General features: G+C 41.0%; 1 protein-coding gene across 1 annotated transcript; it reads left to right on the top strand.

Annotated features, from left to right (window-relative positions):
• The first annotated feature begins 8,465 nt into the window (after positions 1–8,465).
• LOC101690640 (T-cell surface glycoprotein CD1a) lies at positions 8,466–12,008 on the top strand. The gene is made up of 6 exons (XM_004775799.3): positions 8,466–8,657; positions 9,161–9,427; positions 10,120–10,398; positions 10,596–10,874; positions 11,188–11,278; positions 11,422–12,008. The coding sequence occupies exons 1-6, from the start codon at positions 8,597–8,599 to the stop codon at positions 11,465–11,467; spliced, it is 1,023 nt and encodes a 340-aa protein (XP_004775856.1). The 5' UTR covers positions 8,466–8,596; the 3' UTR covers positions 11,468–12,008.
• The last annotated feature ends 9,808 nt before the right edge of the window (positions 12,009–21,816 follow it).

Raw genomic sequence — 21,816 nt, 5'->3', positions numbered from 1 at the left:
GGTGGGGTACCCCTGCAACAGGGAGAGACAGACAACAGTTGACTGAATAGGGTCAAAAAAATGAGGGTGAGGACTCACCAGTCATTTATGTAGGAATGTATCCTGCCTGTAGATCAAGGTGGTGAGTGGACCCATAAGAACAGAGGAAAAAAAAGAGGTGGGAGCTGAAAGAAGTAAGGTAGCTGATAGCTAACATTAGGAAAGCATCCCAACAGGTCTGTAATGTGTGAGGATTTGCTCTGTATAAACTGTCACTGGCAAGTGTACTACACATTGGGAAAGGAGACTTCAGGAGGACAGAGTGGGAGAGCAGAGGAAAAGGGGTCCTTCTCCCTCACAGGCATGGAAGCTTGACCTGATTGTTCTTAGACATTCAGTTCACACTGGGAAACACTGTTGGCCAGAGATTTTCAGTTATCTGGGAAATTCTAAAGGTAAGCTTTCCAGGGGCAAAGAGAGAATGGAGAGGTGCTGAAGGATCCCTCTGATGGGCAAGAGGGAAAAATCCTTCACCCTTTGGGCAAGGGAGATCTGGCTGGTTCTCCCTAGGGCTTTGTATCTTTACCAAGGAGTAACCTTGGCTAGAGGACATCCGTTCTTTAAGGAGTACTAGAATCTGTCCACTGACGGAAAGTCCCAAGAAATTCTTGGAGAATCTGGGGAAGTCACAGGGTTAGCCAAATCTTCACCTTAGGGCCACCAAATCTGGGCTGACCCAAGTAGTGGGAGGTCAGTGACGCAGGTACTGGAAGAATTCACCAAAGACTGAACAAAGAAGATTGAAGTTTATTGAATACACTGTCTGTGAGCTGTGGGCAGGACATCAAAGGAGTGATTCTCTGGGAGGAGGCAGTGTTGGGTTGTCTGTAGTTAAGGCAGAAGCTGAGTAGGTGTTAGAACATATGGAATTTTCCTTTTTTGGTACCTGTGTCTGGGGGTAAGTAACCCATTGCTCAGCTAGAGCTTATGGATATTTTAAGGTGGGTAACCTAATGCACCTGTTCTTACTCACCCGGGAGGTAGAGTAAGATACACTCTGGGCCCTTCTACCTTATTCAAATTTCAATTGCTCAGGTTGGTTGCCTAAAATTGGCTTCTACAGATACCCTGTTTCTTTGGAGGAGTTTGTCTTTCCTTAGATTTTAGGTTAAAAAGTTGCCCTGATACTTCAGTTTTGTGATGCATTAAAAAATGACTTTGATTATCCAGCTTTTCATAATCTTTTTTTATATAATTTTTTTTATTTTTTATAAACATATATTTTTATCCCCAGGGGTACAGGTCTGTGAATCACCAGGTTTACACACTTCACAGCACTCACCAAAACACATACCCTCCCCAATGTCCATAATACCACCCCCTTCTCCCAAACCCCCTCCCCCCAGCAACCCTCAGTTTGTTTTGTGAGATTAAGAGTCACTTATGGTTTGTCTCCCTCCCAATCCCATCTTGTTTCATTGATTCTTCTCCTACCCACTTAAGCCCCCATGTTGCATCACCACTTCCTCATATCAGGGAGATCATATGATAGTTGTCTTTCTCCGCTTGACTTATTTCGCTAAGCATGATACGCTCTAGTTCCATCCATGTTGTCGCAAATGGCAAGATTTCATTTCTTTTGATGGCTGCATAACTTTTCATAATCTTAAGTAGAGGAGTAGATCCTCTGATTTCTATGTTCCAATCTTGACTTTCTAAAAAATTATTTCCTTCCTTTCATTAGACTGAGTATAATTCTGTTTACTGGTCACCTGAGAAATAGCAAGGCAAATAAACCAAACACATATATACAGAGTGTATAAAGCACAAACAAATATTGAAGAGCCTTTGAGAGTTACGAACATCATTGAAATAGAATGTCAGAATGTCCAGCAGAGGCCAGCTCATGTAAGATAAGCATAAAACATTCTAGCAGAAACAGTAAGAAAGGCATCTGGAGACTTGATTCCAGAACACTCTCTTAATTCTATTTGCTACAAATTCTCACTGGTTTCTTATTATAGGTAATGGAAGATTTTCGGTAGGACTCTCTGTGTGAATTTCATGATTATTAACATATGCTTGTACCCTATAGAAAAATAGTGTAAGACTATTCCATCAAATAGGGTTATAAGTAGTGCTTTCTGAAGATTAAGAAATTTTAGTGTTGTAGATATCTATATATTTAAAATAATTGGATGCTTAAACCAAATTATTCAATCATTCAAGAATAATCATAGAGCACCTACCACTTTACAGGCCCTCATTTGGATGTTGGTTATCCATTTTAAGAGGAATGTATATCTATCACTCAAAGGCAACCAATGAAGTCATAATTCCAAGTGGGCAAATATTAGTTAAGGGTCACTTTTAGAAAATATTATTTCAAGTAGTCATGTTGTTAGGCAGAGCCTGTACTTTATAACATAACTCAGCACACAAAGTTCTGGGGAAAATGGTGCTATAGAAAGACCCCAAGATCCACCTCTTCCAACTAGATAACACCCAGATCAGTGTAAATAACCCAGATATTGACCTGAAGACTGGCAGAACTAACTTTCCACAGATAAATGTAGAGAAGAGACCGTACTGAACAGGGAAGGATGGGTGGAGGTGTGGTAGAGAGGTAAAGGGACCCACACAATGTCCACAGATGGAAGGGACACAGCAGCCACAGAGAAGGGATAGAAATAGATTCATATAAGGAACCTACTGGGGAAGATGAATTCCCATAATATTTGGTTTTGAAAATCACGGTTTCTGGAGTCCTTATGAACCATGGGGCTTACACCTGGAACATAAAAAATTGGCAGGCTTGGCTCTGGGAGAGCTGGATGTCAGGAGGAAACTGAGTCCCCACACTCTGAAAGCAGTAGCATAACATACAGTCCCACCGAGTTACAGCATAGAAGCCACAGTTTGAAATACACCTGGGGTTACAGGAGGGAGAGTTATTTCCTAATCTCATGGCATGCTCCAAACGAACAGAGACTGTTGGAGGTCTTCTCCAGGAATAAAGATGCTGTCAGGGGCCATTTCCCTCCTCCTCCCCGGAGTGTGAGCACACAGGCACTGTAGGAGCCCATGTAGAGACAACACTCACTAACTTGCTTGCAGTGTGCCCCAAATCCATGTTCCCCTGCAGGCGTATTCCCTCCAGCCAGACCTTTAATGCCAGGTCCCTTCCCACAACTGATCTGTGCAAACCCTGTTAACACTGGGCATGCAGACCCAGTGTGCTTCTGTGGATCTTCCCCCTCCAAGCCAGACGGCCTGCATCCCATTGAGTGCAGGCTGCTCCAACAGCAGACCTGTGGAAACTCTGCTAACACCTTGACACCCACCCTCATGCTATTCTGAGCTTCTGCTCACTCCAATCGAATCTTGGTAGGAACCCATCCAAAGTGGTGCCACAAGTCTGGTAATGCCCAAGCATTCCTGACAGGGACCACTCTACTACAAAGTGAATCTTGCCCTGAGGAGAGGGAAAGATGAGTACCCAGAACATTCTGACTGAGGCTCTGCAAGTGGGCTAGGTAGACATCTGTTCTGATGCAGGGCCCTTCCACCAATGAAAATTCACAGGGGGCAGCTATAGTTCAGTGCTACTTTGCCCCTGGCAAACATTTAATATGACACAACTTAAGACTAAGGAGGCTGCTGAATGACCCACGAAGAACATAGGGGCCAAACCCAAACAACACAGGCAATGACAGCAAAGCAAAAAGTGGATTAGCTTTCACAACAGACATGTAACACTCATAGGAGATAACCCTAAAGTGTCAGGCTCTGGTGAACAGGGGACACCACACTGAAGAACATTACAGACCTTTTTCATAAGGACGTGACTTTCAAGAGCAGAAGATGTTGCTAATTTCCGAACATACAAAAAGAGACCAGAGATTTAAACAAAATGGGGACATGGAGGATTATGTCCCTAAAGAAAGAACAGGACTAAATCACAGCCCAAGAGCTAGGTGAAAAGGAGATAAATAATATGCCTGATAGAGAATTTAAAGTAATGATCACGAAGTTGCTTTCTAGACTTGAGAAAAGAGTAAAGGATCTTAGTCCTTTACAGAAAACATAAAAAAGAACCAATCAGTGTTGAAGAATTTAATACCAGAAATTAAAAATACACTAGATGGAATGAGTAGGAGACTAGAAGAACAGAAGAACAGATCAGTGATCTAGAAGAGAGAGTATGGAAAGCAATCAATTTGAACAGGAGAGAGGGAAAAATACAGAAGAAAATAGACTTAGGGAGCTCAGCAACCCGTCTAACATAAAAATATTTGCAATAAAAATAATAGAAAGGGAGGGGGGCCAAAAAATTATTTGAAGAAATAATAGGTGAAAATATGCAAACTGGTGAGGAAAACAGAAATCTAGCTTTGGGAGACACGGTGAGCCCTTAACAAAATCAATCCAAGAAGGTTTATACCATCATACATATTAGTTAAAATAACAAAAAGTAGCAATGAAGGAGAATTTAAAACCAGCAAGAGAAAAGAAAATTACATGCAAAGGAAACCTATAGAGGCATCAGCTGATTTTTTTAGCAGAAATTATAGATCAGAAGGATTACAGCATGATATATCATGATACATCCAAAGTACCAAAAGGAAAAATATCCACAGCAAAGAATACTCTATCCACCAAGACTGTCATTCAGCATAGAAGGAAAGATAAAGAGTTTCCCAGACAAACTAATGTGAAAGGAGTTCCTGAACACTAACTCAGCACAAGATATGTTAAAGGGGACTCTGAGTGCAAAGGAAACGAAAGATGGAAGGAAAAGCAAGCGGAAAAGCAGTAAAATAATATATGAATAGTATATGAATACATAAAAATCAGTCAAGGGACCCACAAAATAAAAGGTTGCAAAGTATGGCACTGTATCTCAAAAAATTGGGGTGTGGGGATGAGTAAGAATGATTTCAAACTTAGTGACCTTGACTTAATGATGACTGCTATAGACGGAAGCTCTTATATTCAAAGTGAATGATAACAACAAATTAAAAATTAGCAATACATATGCAAAAAATCAAGAGAGAAGAATCCTTGTGTGTAACTGAAGAAAGCCAATTCACCATGGGAGAATGCAGAACTACAAAAACAAAACAAGTAATAAAATGTCAATAAGTATATACTGATCAATAATTAGATTGAATGCAATGGACTAAATGCTTCAGTCAAAAGACATAGGGTGAAGAAATGGATGTAACATTTAAATGCTGCCAAGAAGAGACTCATTTCAGATGTAAAGACACATGGAGATTCAAAGTGAAGGGTTGGAAAAGCATATATTAAGCAAATGGTAATAATACTTGTCTCAGACAAAATAAACTTTAGAAGATAGACTTAACAAGAGACAAAGAAGGACAGTACATCACAATAAAAGGAAAGAGCCATAAAAAGATACAATGATAAATATTTATACAACCAACATGGGAGAAGCCAAATACATAAAGGACTAATCAATAGTAATATAATGATAGTAGGGGACTTTAGCACCCCACTTACATGGATGGATCCAAGCAGAAAATCAGTAAGGAAACAGTGCTTTGAATGACACATTGGACTAGGTTAGATCAAAATGATATATTCAGAACATTCCATCCCCAAACCCTGAATACATGTGCTTTTTTTCTAACTTAATTTTTCAGTGTTCCAAGAGTCATTGTTTATGCACCACACCCAGTGCTCCATGCAATACGTGCCCTGCCTAATACCTACCACCAGGCTCACCCATCCCCCACCGCACTCCCCTCCAAAACCCTCAGTTTGTTTCTCAGAGGCCACAGACTCTCATGTTTTGTCTCCCCCTTCGATTTCTCCCAACTCACTTCTCTCCTTCTCCCAATGTCCTCCGATTTCAAGTTATACTAAAGCTGTAGTAATCAAAACAGTATGGTACTGACACAAAAGGTATATACATCAATGAAAGAGTAGAGAACCTAGACACAAACACACAATTTTATGGTCAATTGAAAGCTGACAAAGGAGACAAGAAAATGCAATCGGACATAGAATGTCTCTTCAACATTTGGTGTTGGGAAAATTAGAGACACGTGCAAAAGAAAGAAACTGGACCATTTACTACATCATAGAAAAAAATTAACTCAAAGTGGATTAAGGACCTAAATGTGAGTCCTAAAATCATAAAAATCCTGTATGAGAGCAGAGGTATTAAGTTCTTTGACATCAGCCATAGCAGCATTTTTCCAGATTTGTATCCTCAGCAAGAAAACAAAAACAAAAAACAAAAACAAAAACAAAAACAAAAACACCAAAAAAACCCCAACAAAACAAAGAAACTGTTGTACTGCATCAGCATAAAAAGCTTCTGCAAAGCAAGGGAAACAAGCAACAAAACTAAAAGACAATCTATTGAATGTGAGTAGGTATTTGTTAATAGCATATGTGGTAAATGGTTAGTATGCAAAGTATATAAGGAACTTGTACAACTCAACACTCAAGAAAGGAAATAATCCAATTAAAAAATGGACAGGTCTTCCGAATGAAGAATAGACATTTCTCCAAAGATGACATCCAGATGTCCAACACACAAATGAAAAGATGTTCAGAATCACTCATCATCAGGGAAATGCAAATCAAAATCACAATGAGATATCACCTCATGCCTCTCATGTTGGTCAATTTAACACACACACACACACACACACACACACACACAAGAATCAAGTCTTGGGGAGGATGTTGAGAATAAAGAACTTTGTACCCTGTTGGTAGGAATGTAAACTGGTGCAGCGACTGTGGAAAATATTGTGGAAGTTCCTCAAGAAACTAAAAACAGAATTATTGTATGATCCAGCAATTTCACTACTGGATTTTTTTTTTGCATTATTGGATATTTGTCCCAAAATGTGAAAACACTAATATGAAAAGAAACTGCAGCATTATTTACCAAGTAGCCAACATATGAAAACAACGCAAGCATCCACAGATAGATGAATAAAGAGAAGAGATGTGGTATCTACACACAATGGCATATTATTCAGACATAAAGATAACTGGTCTCTCCATTTGCAAACACATGAATGGAGCTAGAGAACATGACGGTAAGTCATATAAATCAGTTGAACAAAGACAAACACTACATGGTCTCATTCATAGGTGGGATCAAAAAACAAAACAAAAGAACAAAGTGGAAAAGAAAAAACGGACAAGCAGACTCTTATCTATAGAGAACGCACTGCTGGTTCCCAGAGGGGAGGTTGGTAGGGGGTTGGGGGAAACAGGTGAACAGGATTAAAATTACACTTATGTTCATGAGTACTAAGTCCTGTATAGAATTGTTAAATCACTATATTGTACACCAGAAACTAATTAACATGGTATGTTAACTACAGTGGAATTAAAAAAAAAATGAAAAACTAACTCAGTGCACCAAAAGGTATAGTTCTTGGTATATGTGTTTTACTTCCCAAGTAGACTAAAACTCCTTGCATAAGGTGATTGCACTGTGAACACTGTATTTTCATGAGTGCAGCACCGTGCGTGGATCCAGGCAGGCGATAAGTGACTGTTTGGTGAGTCAATATGTATTAATGTAAGTTAGACAGAGGGCATATTTTTCAGATGTTTCAATGTCCTGTGGCTTCTGTGATCATAGTGGCTCTTCCCTAAGAATTATCGCAGATTGGTGGTTGCTGAGACTGTTAGACTTGCAATCATGGGGGTATCTGGACAAACAAGTAGAGCAATTGTTAAAAAGAAATCCATTTGCCTAAACGGCACCTGGGGCAAGGCCAAGTCCTCCAAAACTGCTGAATCCCTAACCTAACTACAGTTCCCATCTCTCTCAGAAATGTTCACCTGTCAATGAATTCTCTGGTCAGCATCAGTGAGGTACTCTGTCCCATGTGTCCTCTCCATCCCCAAGGAGAGGAAGTCATCTACACGGTAAGCCCCTTCCCTGCTCTCCCAGTTAAGGGAAGGTGACCTTCCCTAAAGGGAAGCTCTTCTGTCTCTTTTGACAACTTCCCTCCTACAAAACCTGCCATTTACAACAGTCCTCAAACCTCCCCTCTATCTGCCAGATGGGATGCTGCCTAACTCTTGAATCACTAATAAAACCAAACAGATTTTTACATTTACTTGGTTGATTTAGTTTCTTCACACAAGCAATGAGAAGTCAAAGATATGAATGAACTGTGCTGAGGGTGCGACGCAGGGTGGTGTCACAAGGGCAGGAGGGAAAGAATGATAGGACCCAGGGTGGGATTCTGGGAGCCATGTGTTTTCATCGATTACTGTCTGGATGAGAAGGCAAGGTGCAAGATGTAGGGTCATTTTCAAGCCACATAGGACTTATTCTGTAGCAACTGAACTAGGGGACAGGGAGAAGGATGGCAGCTGGTGACAGGGAGAAGCTAGAAGCCAGAGAGGAGGGTCAGATCAAGAGAGGAAGTGAGATCTGAGTAGGCGTCCAGGCTTGAGGGAGGAGCACATTAGCATGTCACAGAGACGCAGGGAAGGCTGGTGTGTGGTGAAGGAAGTCAGAAGAAAAGGGCTGTGTGTGGGGTAGGTTTGTTAGAACAAACACCAAAGACCAACTTTGTAAGAGAGAGAAAGAACATCTGCAAGTACAATGCTGTTCCTGCAACTTGTGTTGTTAGTGGTTCTCCTCCCAGATGGTGACAGTGAAGATGGTGAGAACTCTGACCCTGCTCAATGGGTGCAATTTTGTACGTGTGAGTGAGTGAGTGTGTGTGTGTGTCCATGTGTTTGTGTACATTTGATTATGTGTGTATATGCTTAGGAGCCTAAGTGCATCCTCTGTGTGTGTTTGTGGGTGTACACGTGGAGGTGTGTCTCTGTATATCTCTTCTCATAGATGTGCACGTGTGTGCATATGTATAATCTCCGTGTGTGGGTGTGTGTACATATGTACATTTGTGTCATTCTCTATGTGCAGTCATACTCGGGGTCAAGAGTATCAGCCCGGTGCATCTGAGCATCTCTGACCTCAGGGACCCATCCTCTTCTGAAGGATAAGTATGTAGCTCAGTGCTCTGGGGCAGAACCTGCTTTCCTGAGACAATTATGGCTTCCCAGTCCTCAGACCTTGGTTCCTCTCCCTGGCACCTTCTTCTCCATTCTTTCTCTTTCCCAATGCTCTCCTACTCCTCCCTATTCCATTCTTTTGATACAGCCTTCCAGGAGCTGGTATCTTTCCGAATTATCCTGACCACATCATTTTACAACCATTCCTGGACACAAAATCAAGGTTCAGCATGGCTGGATGAGCTGCAGACTCATGCCTGGGACAACAAGACCGGTGCTTTCATCTACCTGCAGCCATGGTCCCAGGGCAAGTTCAGCAATCAGGAACTGAAAGAAATGGAAAAAATATTCTACAGATACTCCATTATAACTATTTCAACATGCCGTAACCATATCAGCGATTGGTGGCTTGAATGTGAGTTCAGATCCCTCTGGGTGGGATGGAGGTGACAGACACTCGTGTCTCCTTGAGTTCCTTTTTCCTGTGGGAAATGAACTCCACTCGCTTCTGAACCTTACCTCTCTCTGCCATAAAATGGAATCACATCCATCTGGGCGTAGAATCCAGATCCTGATCTTTGAAAATCTTCATGTCTTCTGCTACTTCCCACGCCTCTCATTGACTGTCAGCTGTGCTCTCCTGTCTCCCATGTGTGTCTCCCATGACCACCCCTTTCCCTGGCATCCAACAAAGCACACTAGCTCCCTCACTCTGTGACTGACTCCTTGAACCGTGCTTTTCTCTCCATTCAGTCAGATCAGCAATGCCTTTCTGTGTGTTTCCTATACCCACTACACTCCCTTCATCCTAGGGTGTTTTTTACCCTAGCTCTCCCGCTGAAGCCTTCCCTATTCTAGACCCATCGCATTTATGTCTCTCCTCCAATGTTTGTTCCTTCCTCAAACATTCACCTCTCTCTCCGCCTCCAGCAACCACCATTTCTCCACTGTCTGAGCCACTCCTCAAACAAATCTTTCTCTATAGTCCCTTGATTTCCTATAATCCCCTAAATTTCTCCCTCTACTTCTTCCCTCCATGAATTCCATTCATCTCATTTTCCGTCTTTTACTGTCCCTGTTTTGTAACCCACAGTCTCTCTTCCCTAGATCCCTTTCAGGTTCAGACAGTAATGAGCTGTGATTCTCACTTTGGAGAAACATCCGTATGCCTCCTGAAGATTGCTTATCAAGGAACAGACCACTTGAGTTTCCAGAACACCTCATGGTGGCCATCTCCAAAAGGAGGAAGAAGGGCTCAACAGGTCTGTAGACTATTCAATCAGAACCATGTTAGCAATGAAATAACAAAGAAGCTTCTCAGTGACACCTGCCCCCGGCTCCTGTTGGGTCTCCTGAATGCAGGGAAGACATATCTCCAGCGACAAGGTCAGTACTGCTCCCTCCCTCTATGAATTCTCTACTCTGCACTCATACATTTGCACCATTTCCTCAAATTCAGGGTGAGAAGTCAAGAGGGAGAAGGGAGAGTGGTGAAAGTTTTCTAGAGGTAGAGCGATGTGTCTCTCTGAAATGATGTGAAGCTTTACACTCTCAGTCTATGAATACCTGTCCTCTCCCTGCAGTGAAGCCAGAAGCCTGGCTGTCCACTGGCCCCAGTCCCGGTCCTGGCCGTCTCCTGCTGGTGTGCCACGTTTCCGGCTTCTACCCAAAGCCTGTGTGGGTGATGTGGATGCGGGACAAGCAGGAGCAACAGGGCACCCAGCGAGGCGACATCCTGCCCCATGCTGATGGGACGTGGTATCTTCAGGTGTCCTTGGATGTGAAACTCAAGGAGGCAGCTGGCCTGTCATGTAGAGTGAGACACAGCAGTCTAGGGGGCCAGGACATGGTCCTTTACTGGGGTGAGAAAGAGCTGGGGCCCAGATGGGACAAGGGCAGGTAGGGCTAAAGCAGAGCAGGGGAGCCTTGTGAAAAACTTGGGAATCTAAGGACACCAGAACAAAAATGACAAGAAATGGAAGAGCTGAGGGTCAAGATCCTGCAGATGTGGGTCGTGTGGAGGGTTTGGTGAAGGGTCCATCTCTGAGGAGGGATGGGAGAAGAGAGAGGAAGGGTGGCTGGTGAGGTAGAAGATGAAAAGAGCTAAGAGGATGAAGGAGGTACACTTCGATCTGGTTTCATGGAAATGATGCCTTCTCGTCACCATATCCACAGAGCATCCCCACTCCACGGGCTTGATATTCCTGGCCGTGATAGTGCCCCTGGTGCTTCTGGCAGGTCTGGTGTTGTGGCTCTGGAAGTGCTGGTAAGTCTCTGGAGCCACCTTATTGCTCTTTCCCATGTGTCTTCCCAACTTCAGTCGATTTTCACCCCTCCTAGTCCCAGTGCCCTTCCCCCTAGCAGTCCTCACCTCCAGGTGCAGAATGATTCCTCTTCTGTTCCTTGCAGGAAAACACACTGGAGACCGCAGTGCACTGGCCTCCCTTTGGAGTGACCTCCCAGCAGCCCAGGAGCCAGAGCCTACCTAAATCCAGCATAGCGGTGATGTCCTTGCAATTGTCCATGTGCAACTTTAGTCTTTCATTTTTTTTTTTTCTTAATGATCAGTTGTCAGTATATCCTAAACATAATTTAGTGACGTTCATTGTTGGGGCCTGATTCTGGAACTTTAAAATTCAAAATTTAACTCTGGATAGAATAAAGTCCAAGAAACTCCATGGGGCATCAGGCATTAAATATCAGTTCCTCCAGAACTCTCCCTGATTTACCACGGGAAGAGAAGTCCCTGCTAAGTGAGAGTTCTCACAACTTATTCCTATTCCTGAACCTTAGCCCTTTTTGTTCCTACTTGGGTTCCTTTTGCCCTTCTAATGGTTAGGTCTTTTGAGAGCAAAGTCCATGTCATTCATATATATATATATATATATATATATATATATATATATATATTTTTTTTTCCCTCTCCTTGGTAAGGTGTCTCACTTGCAATGGAATATGTGCTCAATAAAAACTGTGTTCAATTTTTGTCAAATTTATAGGCTCTCTTCTTCTTTTCTTCTTGATGTTTGTCATGGTTGAGATGTTTGGTGCTCTCCTTGTTAAAAGTCCTCTCATTCGGCTGAGGGACTTCACACCCTCACAGCTCCTTGTTCCGTCTCTGACATCGTGAGGAGAAACAGTTTTACCTGTGGCCATCCAGTTGTTTACTATAGACACATATTGGAGTGGACCTATTGCTCCAAGTATTCTAAATAAAAAGTGGAAGGCAGGGTTCAGGGCCTTAATGTTTCTAGTGCTCAGGGACAACAGCAGAGTTGTCACCTTAGGGCTTCTTAGAAATATAGGGTCTTGGTCTTAGCTGAGACCCACAGAATCACTTTGCATTTTAGCAAAATCAGCAAGGCATTCTCAGGTAAATAAAATATGAGAGGCACTGATACAGGTGAGGCCAGAGAGGTAGCAGTGCAAGTGTGTCCCTGAGTGAAAAACAGATGCTCTGGGAAAGAGAGTAAGAGAATTGTGTTCAGGTTACTAGGTGTGTACCCTAAAGATACAAATGTAGTGATCCAAAAGGGCATGTGCACCCCAATGTTTATAGCAGCAATGTCCACAATAGCCAAACTATGGAAAGAGCCTAGATGTCCATCAACACATGAATGGATAAAGAAGATGTGGTATATATATATATACAATGGAATATGATGCAGACATAAAAAAAATCTTGTCATTTTCAATGATGTGGATGGAGCTAGAGGATATTATGCTAAGCAAAATAAGTTAATCAGAGAAAGACATTATCATATGATGTCACTGATATGAGGAATTTGAGAAACAAGACAGAGAGGATCATGGCAGAAGGGAGGGAAAAATGAAATGAGGTGAAACCAGAGAGGGAGACAAACCATAAGAGACTCTTAATATCAGGAAACAAACAGAGTTGCTGGAGGGGAGGGAGTGGGGTGGCTGGGTTATGGACATTGGGGAGGGTATGTGCTGTGGTGAGTGCTCTGAAGTATGTAAGCCTGATGAATCACACACCTGTACCCTTGAAAGAAATAACACATTATATGTTAATTTTTAAAAAGCATATCATGCTCAGGAATGAATGGGGATCCAGCAAGGAGCGTGCATACAGTGCCTCCTGGAATTCATGGCTGCTCCGTTACAGTCACTGAGGGATAGACACTGAGCCATTGTTCCTGGAGGGACTATGAGGGTGGGAGCATCTGCTCCTAGGAGCTTCTGGTCACAACACTTGCCAAGTGAAGACTCCACAGCCTGGTTTCCCATGTGTTTCTTACTAAAGATAGTGTCTTCTGCCGTATATCCCTATGGTGAAATATTAGCTCAAAAGTGTAACATTTCCCAGCTTGGGCACTATGAATGCCAAGGTGTTTGGCCTTCAGCCCCACAGCTGTTCTTCCCACGATGCTTTTAGAAGCAAACAAATAGGAAACAGTCTACACCTCATAAATCCACATATATAGCTCTTTACCATCTTTTCCATGATGTCATCATAGTGTCCCAGATCTTAAATGCCATGAATGCCTTATTCTTTTTCCTGGATTTACTGCATTGATAATTCATTACCTCTGACTTCATGGTCCACAGCCCTGCATGAGGAGACTGATCACGACTTACACAGATGTTTTTTCATGAGGCACATACAACCTTCTTTTTCTTAGGAACACCAGTCAGCCCCACAGTTCTGGAGTTCAGGGCTTTTTAAAACACGGAAATCACCAATAAATGGCATATAATTCAGAAAGTTTTTATATATTTAATTTTATATTTTCAGTGTTCCAAAATTCATTGTTTATGCACTACACCCAGTGCTCCATGCAATACGTGCCCTCCTTAGTACCCACCAACAGGCTCAGTCATCCCCCCTACCCACCTCCTTTCCAAAGCCCTCAGTTTGTTTCTCAGAGTCCATAGTCTCTCATGGTTTGTCTCTTCCTCCAATTTCCCCCAATTCACTTTTTCTTTCCTTCTCCCAACGTCCTTCATGTTATTCCGTATGCTCCACAAGTAAGTGAGACCATATGATAACTGACTCTCTCTGCTTGACTTATTTCACTCAGCATAATCTCCTCCAGTCCCATCCATGTTGATGCAAAAGTTGGGTATTCATCCTTTCTGATGGCTGAGTAATATTCCATTGTATTTGTGGACCATATCTTCTTTATCTATTCATCTTTGAAGAACATCTTGGCTCTTTCCACAGTTTGGCAATTATGGACATTGCTGCTATGAACATTGGGGTATATATGACCCTTCTTTTCACTGCATCTGTATCCTTGGGCCAAATACCCAGTAGTGCAATTGCAGGGTCATAAGGCAGTTCTATTTTTAAATTTTTGAGGAATCTCCACACAGTTTTTTCTTTTCTACTCTTTCCCCTTTCTTTCTTTCTCGAAGATTTTATTTATTCATTTGAGAGAGAGATCACAAGTAGGCAGAGAGGCAGGCAGAGAGAGAGGAGGAAGCAGGCTCCCTGCTGAGCAGAGAGCCCGACATGGGGCTCGATCCCAGGATGCTGAGACCATGACCTGAGCCAAAGGCAGAGACTTAACCCACTGAGCCACCCAGGCGCCCCTCCACACAGTTTTTTCAAAGTGGCTGTACCCATTCCCAATAACAGTGTAAGAGAGTTCCCCTTTCTCCACATCCTCTCCAACATTTTTTGTTTCTTATCTTGTTAATCTTAGCCATTCTAACTGTTGTAAGGTGGTATCTCAATGTGTCTTTGATTTGAATCTCCCTGATGACTAATGATGATGAACATTTTTTCATGTGTCTGCTAGCCATTTATATGTCTTCTTTGGAGAAGTGTCTGTTCATGTGGCACCAAATGAACCATGAATAAGATACAAGTTTACAGTGTGGGAATTAACAGAGGAAGGCAGAGGGGCACCTGGTCCAGCCTCACTAGGCAACATGTAAAGTAGGTGATGAATTTCAGGCCTCTCCCTCTGCCTCTGCAAATAGTGTCTGGGGGTTATAAATCAATGTCAGCAGAAAGGCCGATCAGCACAGACAGACTCTATGTATAATAAAGATGGACCTTTGTGACTGATGACCCCCATGGCAGTGAGAGTGGAGACTTCCATGGCTAGACTTTAATTACTCTTTGTTTTATCAATTAACACAAAAACCATTCTCAAGCCCAGAAATGCATCAGGGACATTTTGAGTGAGGTAATGGGGTGGAAAATGTCTTCCATGTTTTGGGGGCTTGAAAGCTTTGCTTTCCTGCAGTGTTTACCCTTTCCACTGTGTATCTATCTAGTTTCTTAGCTGGTACAGCCAATCTGGAAAACAATATGGATTTTCCTCAAGAAGTTAAAAATAGAGCTTCTCTATGACCCAGCAATTGCACTACTATTTACCACAAAGATACAGATGTAGTAAAAAGAAAGGGCACCTGCACCCCAATGTTTACAGCAACAATGTTCACAATAGCCAAACTGTGGAAGGAACTGAGATATCCTGTGACAGATTAATGGATAAAGAAAATATGGCTCATATATATAACAGAATATTATTCAGCACCAGAAAGGATGAATGCCTACCATTTACATCAGCATGGATGGAACCAGAGGGTAAAGCAAAATAAATCAAACAGAGAAAGACAATTATTGTATGGTTTCACTGATACAGCGGATCATAGGGGAAGGGATGGGAAAGTAAATGGGTGGAAATGAGAGAGGGAGACAAAGCATGAGAGACTTTTTACCCTGGGAAACAAACTGGCATTGTGGAATGGAGGTGGGTGGGGGATGGGATAACTGGGTGATGGGCACTGAGGGGGATTCATGATGTGATGAACACTGGGTATATATGCAACTGATGAGTCACCGAACACTACACAAAAACTAATCATGTATTACATGTTGGCTAATTGAATTTAAAAAAAAAAAAAAGGTTCTTTGTCAACACAAAGGTTCTTTGTCAACACTAGGGGAAAGGAACTTAACTCTATCTTTTTTTAGGGGCTGAGAGAGGAACCGAGAGCAGAAGAACATTCATAGGAACTACAAGCAGTTTCTCAGCACTGTGTCTGTGGACATTTCTGGAAAATAACATTGAAATGAGAAAGGTGGCAAAGGTGAAAATATGGCAATGGGGAAAACAAATCATGAGATGTCTGCAATCTTCCCAGGTGGATCAGATTGCTAGCTATTTCTCTCACTTCCAGACCACTTTGTCACCCTCACATGGCCTCCATGTGGATTTTGGTTGGTTGACTCCACCATTATGTGTAATTCTGGGCTCTGATAAGCCTGAGACCATCAGGAGAAGCATCCCTGACAATGAGACAGGCTGAAGGATAGAGGGGTAACCTGCTGTTCAGGCCAGTCATCAGACAGATGCCTCTCATCTTCACTGAGAGTGATGGTTCAGGGCCAGACAACTGCTCAAGGTGACACAAGTTCCACAAAAACTGATTCTTCTGATCAATGGAGGTGCTCTCTCCTTCCTGGATGAGAAGATGCATGGTGGGATGGAATGTAGGATGGAAACCAGTACCATCCATTTTTTAGCACCAGAGAAACAAGACTGAGGATGGAATCCTCAGGAAAGAAGGCAGAGTAATTGTATATGTGAAGTTTGCTAAGAGCATAGATCCAAAGTGTTTTCAGCATGAGAAAGATGAAAAGAAAAGGAAAAAAAAGGAAAGAAAAGAAAAGAAAAAGAGAAAAAAAAAGAGGGTTGGTGGGAAGGAGCTAAGTTGGTGGAGTAGTAGGACCCTAAGCTTGCTTCAATCCTGAAACATAGCTAGATGAATATCAAATCCTTCTGAATAGACAAGATAATAATATGAGGATTGACAGAACAAACTACACAACTAGAAGGAGACAAGAAGCCACATCATAGAAGGTAGGACATAGGGAGTCATCCTTTTGGTGAGATACAGTTATAAGTTCTGTGGAGGAGAGGGAGCCTTGGTCATGTATAGAGGAAAGAAAATGAGAGAGAGAGAGAGAGGCAGAGTATCACAGGAGGAAAATACTTTCCCACAGCCATTGACTAAGAAAGCAAGAGCAGTTGATTTTTGTGAAATTTACGAGCATTAGAGCTTAAATATTAGAGTTTTAGAGGTCTATGCTGTGAGTATGGATGTTAAGTTCAGTGGGTACTGAAGTGCTCCCGTGAAGAAAGAGTGAAGAAGTCTGGGAACTGACAGCGTGATCTGAGGATCCCCTGGGACACATGGGAGAAACTGTCTCACCTTTTGGAGTTCATCTGAAAGAGGTGGCACTGTCTTTCGGGGAACAAAAGAGCTGATGGGCACCATTACACCCACCACAGAGCATAGGCACAGAGACACTTCCTGGGGTGACTAACCTAGATGCTTGTTATTTGCTGTACTTTACCACACATTCCATGCCCCTGTGCCTTGGTGCAACTGCCCTCTGGGACAAACCTGTACCAGTCCCAGTGTGGCAAGCCTTTACCCCAGACAACCAATATGAGTCCCTTACATGCCAGGTCACTAATGTTTGGAGGTTTAATGCCTGGAATTGAACACAGGGGTCACTCTGCTGCCTGGTGGGTAGAAGTTCAGATAGGGTGAAGGGAGGGATCTCAGGGACACCTGAAATATATCAAGGGAGAATTTTCACTCTTCTGGGAGTGCTCCCTGATAGCAGTGGTAGGGAATCCCTTTTCTATGAATGGAGGGTGGGGCTGGTGCTTTTCCCCTCCCCTGCCTCTAACTAACTAACATAAACTAAACTCAGAAAGCAGAAGAGTGTCAGGAGTGGAGGCCTATACTGTTTGCACCCATCCCACCCCTTATGTTCTGCAAGTGCTTCTCTTTCTTGGACAAGTGTGCCTGAGAACCAGAGCAGTAAGCTCCTCCCCCAGAAGATTAGCAGAAATCTCCACACTCACCCACCTCAACTGCACATAGAGTTCTGCAAAACTTCAGTTCTAGTGAATAACATCAGGTCTCATTTAACAAGCAGACCAGAACACACAGAATTAAAACTCACTACACATTGGATAAAGTCCAAACATTGCTCCCCTACTGTCAAGGATATCCTCTGCAGATGACTGACTTGAGGGGAAGAATAGTCAAAACACAGTAGCGGAGTACACATAACACATACCAGAGACACTCTGTGAAGCAACAGGCCCTGTACAGTATATGATATCTTCTTCATAAGGCCATTGCTCCAAAAAGCAAGAAACATAACAGGATTTTATAAGACACAGAAGAAAAGACAGAGACCTAGACAAAATACCAAGATGGAGAAATTCATCCCAAAAGAAAGAACAAGAAAAGGTCACAGTCAGGGACTAATTGAAACAGATAAGTAATATGCCTGATCCAGAATTCAAAGCAACAAAGATAGGGATACTAACTGTACTTGGAAAATCATAGAAGACACCCTGTGTCCCTTACAGCAGAGATTAAAGACCTAAAAACCAATCAGGTCAAAAAATGCTGTAACAAGATGTGAAACCAAATGGATGTAATGACCACGAAGAATGAAGAAGTGATATGGAAGACAGAACTATGGAAAATAATGAAGCTGAAAAGAAGAGGACAGGAAAAATATTGGATCATAACTTAGGGACCTCAGTGACATCATAAAGTGTAAAAAACATTCATATCTTAAGAATCCAAGAAGAAGAGAGGAAAAAGGAGGCAGAAGTTTTATTTGAGCAAATTATAGCTGAAAACTTCCCTGGGGAATGATATAGACATCCAAATCCAGGAGGCACAGAGAATTTACAACTAAATCAACAAAAGCAGGCCAACACCAAGACATATCATAGTTAAATAGGCAAAATATAAAGAAAAAAATCTTAACAGCAGCAAGACAAAAGAAGTCCCTAACTTACAAGGTAGGACAAATAAAGTTAGTAGAAGATCTCTCCACAGAAGTTTGGCAGTCCAGAAGAAGTAGAATCATAAATTGAAAGTGCTGAATGGGAAAAATATGCAGCCAAGAATACTCTATCCAGCAAGGCTGTCATTCAGAATAGAAGGAGAGATAAAGAGTTTCCCAGACAAACAAAAACTAAAGGAGTTAATGACTAACAAGCCAGCCTTGCAAGAAATATTAATGGGGACTCTTTGAGAAAGATCAAGTGTGACAAATACTAGAAAGAAATAGAGAAAACCTCCAGAAACCAGAAAAAAAGGTTATAAAATAGTACTAAATCCGTACCTATTTAATAATCATTCTGAATACAAATGGACTAAATGCTCTAATAAGAAGACATAGGATGTCAGAATGGATGAAAAATAAGACCCATCTATATGCTGGCATGAGGGACCCATTGTAGACCTAAAGTCACACACAGATTGAAATTGAGGGGATGGAGAACCATTTATCATACTAATGGATATCAAAGGTAAGCTGGTGTAACCATTCTTGTATCAGACAAAGTAGATATTGTACCAAAGACTGTTACAAGAGATGAAGAAAGGCACTATATCATGTAAAAGGGGTCTATCCAACAGAAGATCAAACAATTATAAATATTTATGCCTCCAATTTGGAAGTACCCAAATATGTAAATCAATTAATTACAAACATGAAAGAACTCATTAATAATACTGCAATACTAGTAGGGGACTTTAACATTTACAGCAAGGGACAGATCTCCTAAGTAGAGTATCAACAAGGAAACAATGGCTTTGAAAGACACACTGGACTTGATAAACTTAATATTCAACATTTTATATGAAGCAGCAGAATACACTTTTCAATTCTTTTCAAGTGCACATGGGGCATTTTCCAGAATAGACCACATAATGAGTCACAAATCAGACCTTTATATGTACAAAAAGATTGAGATCACATGACAGCTATTTTCTGACCACAACACTATGAAACTTGATGTCAGTCACAAGAAAAAATTTGAGAAGACCAAAAATACGTGGAGATTAAAGAACATCCTACTAAAGAATAAATGGATCAGCCAGGAAATTAAAGAAGAAATAAAACAATACATGAAAACAAATGAAATGAGAAAATGATTGTCCAAAACTTTGGGATGCAGCAAAGTGGACATAAGGAAGAAGTATATAGCAATACAGGCCTACCTGAAGAAGTGAGAACGACTCAAATACATAATATTACCTTAGACCTAAAGGGCTAGAAAAGGAATGGCAAATAAAGCCTAAAGTCAGCAGAAGTAGGGGATAATAATAATTAGGGAAGAAGTAAATGATACAGAAACAACAAATAACAGTAGAACAGATCATAGAAACCAGAAGGAGGATCTTTGAAAGAATTGTAAAATTGATAAGCCCAACCAGAATTATCAAAAAGAAAAGAGAAAGGAACCAAATAAACAAAATAATAAATGAAAGTGGAGAGATCACAAAATATAAACAATTTTAAGAGAATATTATGAAAAACTATATGCCAACAAATGGGGCAATTCTGGAAGAAATGGGTGAATTACTAGAGAAGTACACATTACAAAATATGAAACAGGGAGAAATGGAAAAATTTAACCTACCAATAACTAGCAAAGAAATTGAATCAGTAATCAAAAATCTCCCTATAAGCAAAAGCCTAGCACTAGCTGGCTTTCCAGTGGAATTGTATCAAATATGTAAAGAAGAGTTAATAACTGTTCTTTTCAAACCCTTCCAAAAAATATAAATGGAAGGAAGAATGCAAACTGATTCCATAAAGCAAGCATTACTTTGATTCCCAAACCAGAAAAAGACTCCAATTAAAAGGAGAAATAGAAGCCAACAACCCTGATGAACATAGGTGCAAATATTCTCAACAATAGATGAGCAAATTGAATCTAATAGTCCTTTAAAAGAATCATTCACCACAATTAAGTGGGAGCTATTCCTGGACAGCAGGGGTGGTTCAATATTCCCAAATCAATCAACATGATACACCATATTAATAAAAGAAAGGGTAGGAAACATATGACCTCTGTAGATGCAGAAAAAAAAATTTGAGAAAATACAGTACCATTTCTTGATTAAAAAAAAAAAAACAAACTCAAGAAAGTAGAGATAGAAGGAACATACCTAAACATCATAAAGACCATATGAAAGACTTATAGCTAAAATCATCATCAATGGCAAAAAAAACCTGACAGCATTTCCTCTATGGTCAGGAACGAGACAGGGGTATTCACTCTTGCCATTTTTACTTAACATAGCACCGGAAGTACTTAGCCTCACCAATACATAACAACAATAAGCAGAAGACATCTAAATTAGCAAGGAAGAAGTCAATCTTGCACTATTCACAGACTACATGATATTCTATAGAGAAAATCTGAAAGACTTCACTAAAAATTTATTAGAACGATATATGAATTCAGTAAAGTCACAGGATACAAAAATCAATGTACAGAAATCTGTTGCATTTCTACAGACCAGTAATGAAATAACAGAAAGAGAAATCAAGGAATCCATCCTATTTACAACTGAACCAGACCCACTAAGGTATATAGGAATAAGCCTAATCAAGGAAGTAAAAGCCCTGGGCTCTGATAACAATAGAACAGTGATGAAGAAATTGAAGAAGACATAAAGAAATGGAAAAATGTTCCATGCTCATGAACTGGAAGAACAAATATTGTTAAAATGCCTATACAATCCAAAGCAATCTACACATTTAATGCAATCCCTATCAAAATGCCACCAATATTTTTCACACAACTAAAGCAAACAAACTGAAAATTTGTATGGAATTAGAAAAGCTGTGAATAGTCAATGCAATTTTTAAAGAAATAATAATAAAAAATATAAAATATTTTTAAATATATAATTTATATTTTAAAAATATAAAAAATAAAAAAATTAAAAAAGCAAAGTTTAAGACATCGCAATTCTGGAATTCAA

The sequence above is a fragment of the Mustela putorius genome, unplaced genomic scaffold (genome assembly GCF_011764305.1).
Source record: "Mustela putorius furo isolate JIRA1106 unplaced genomic scaffold, ASM1176430v1.1 tig00000997_pilon_pilon_pilon, whole genome shotgun sequence".
NCBI lineage: Eukaryota > Metazoa > Chordata > Mammalia > Carnivora > Mustelidae > Mustela > Mustela putorius.
Note: the sequence above shows the minus strand (reverse complement) of the source record. Positions and strands in the feature narration are given on the sequence as shown.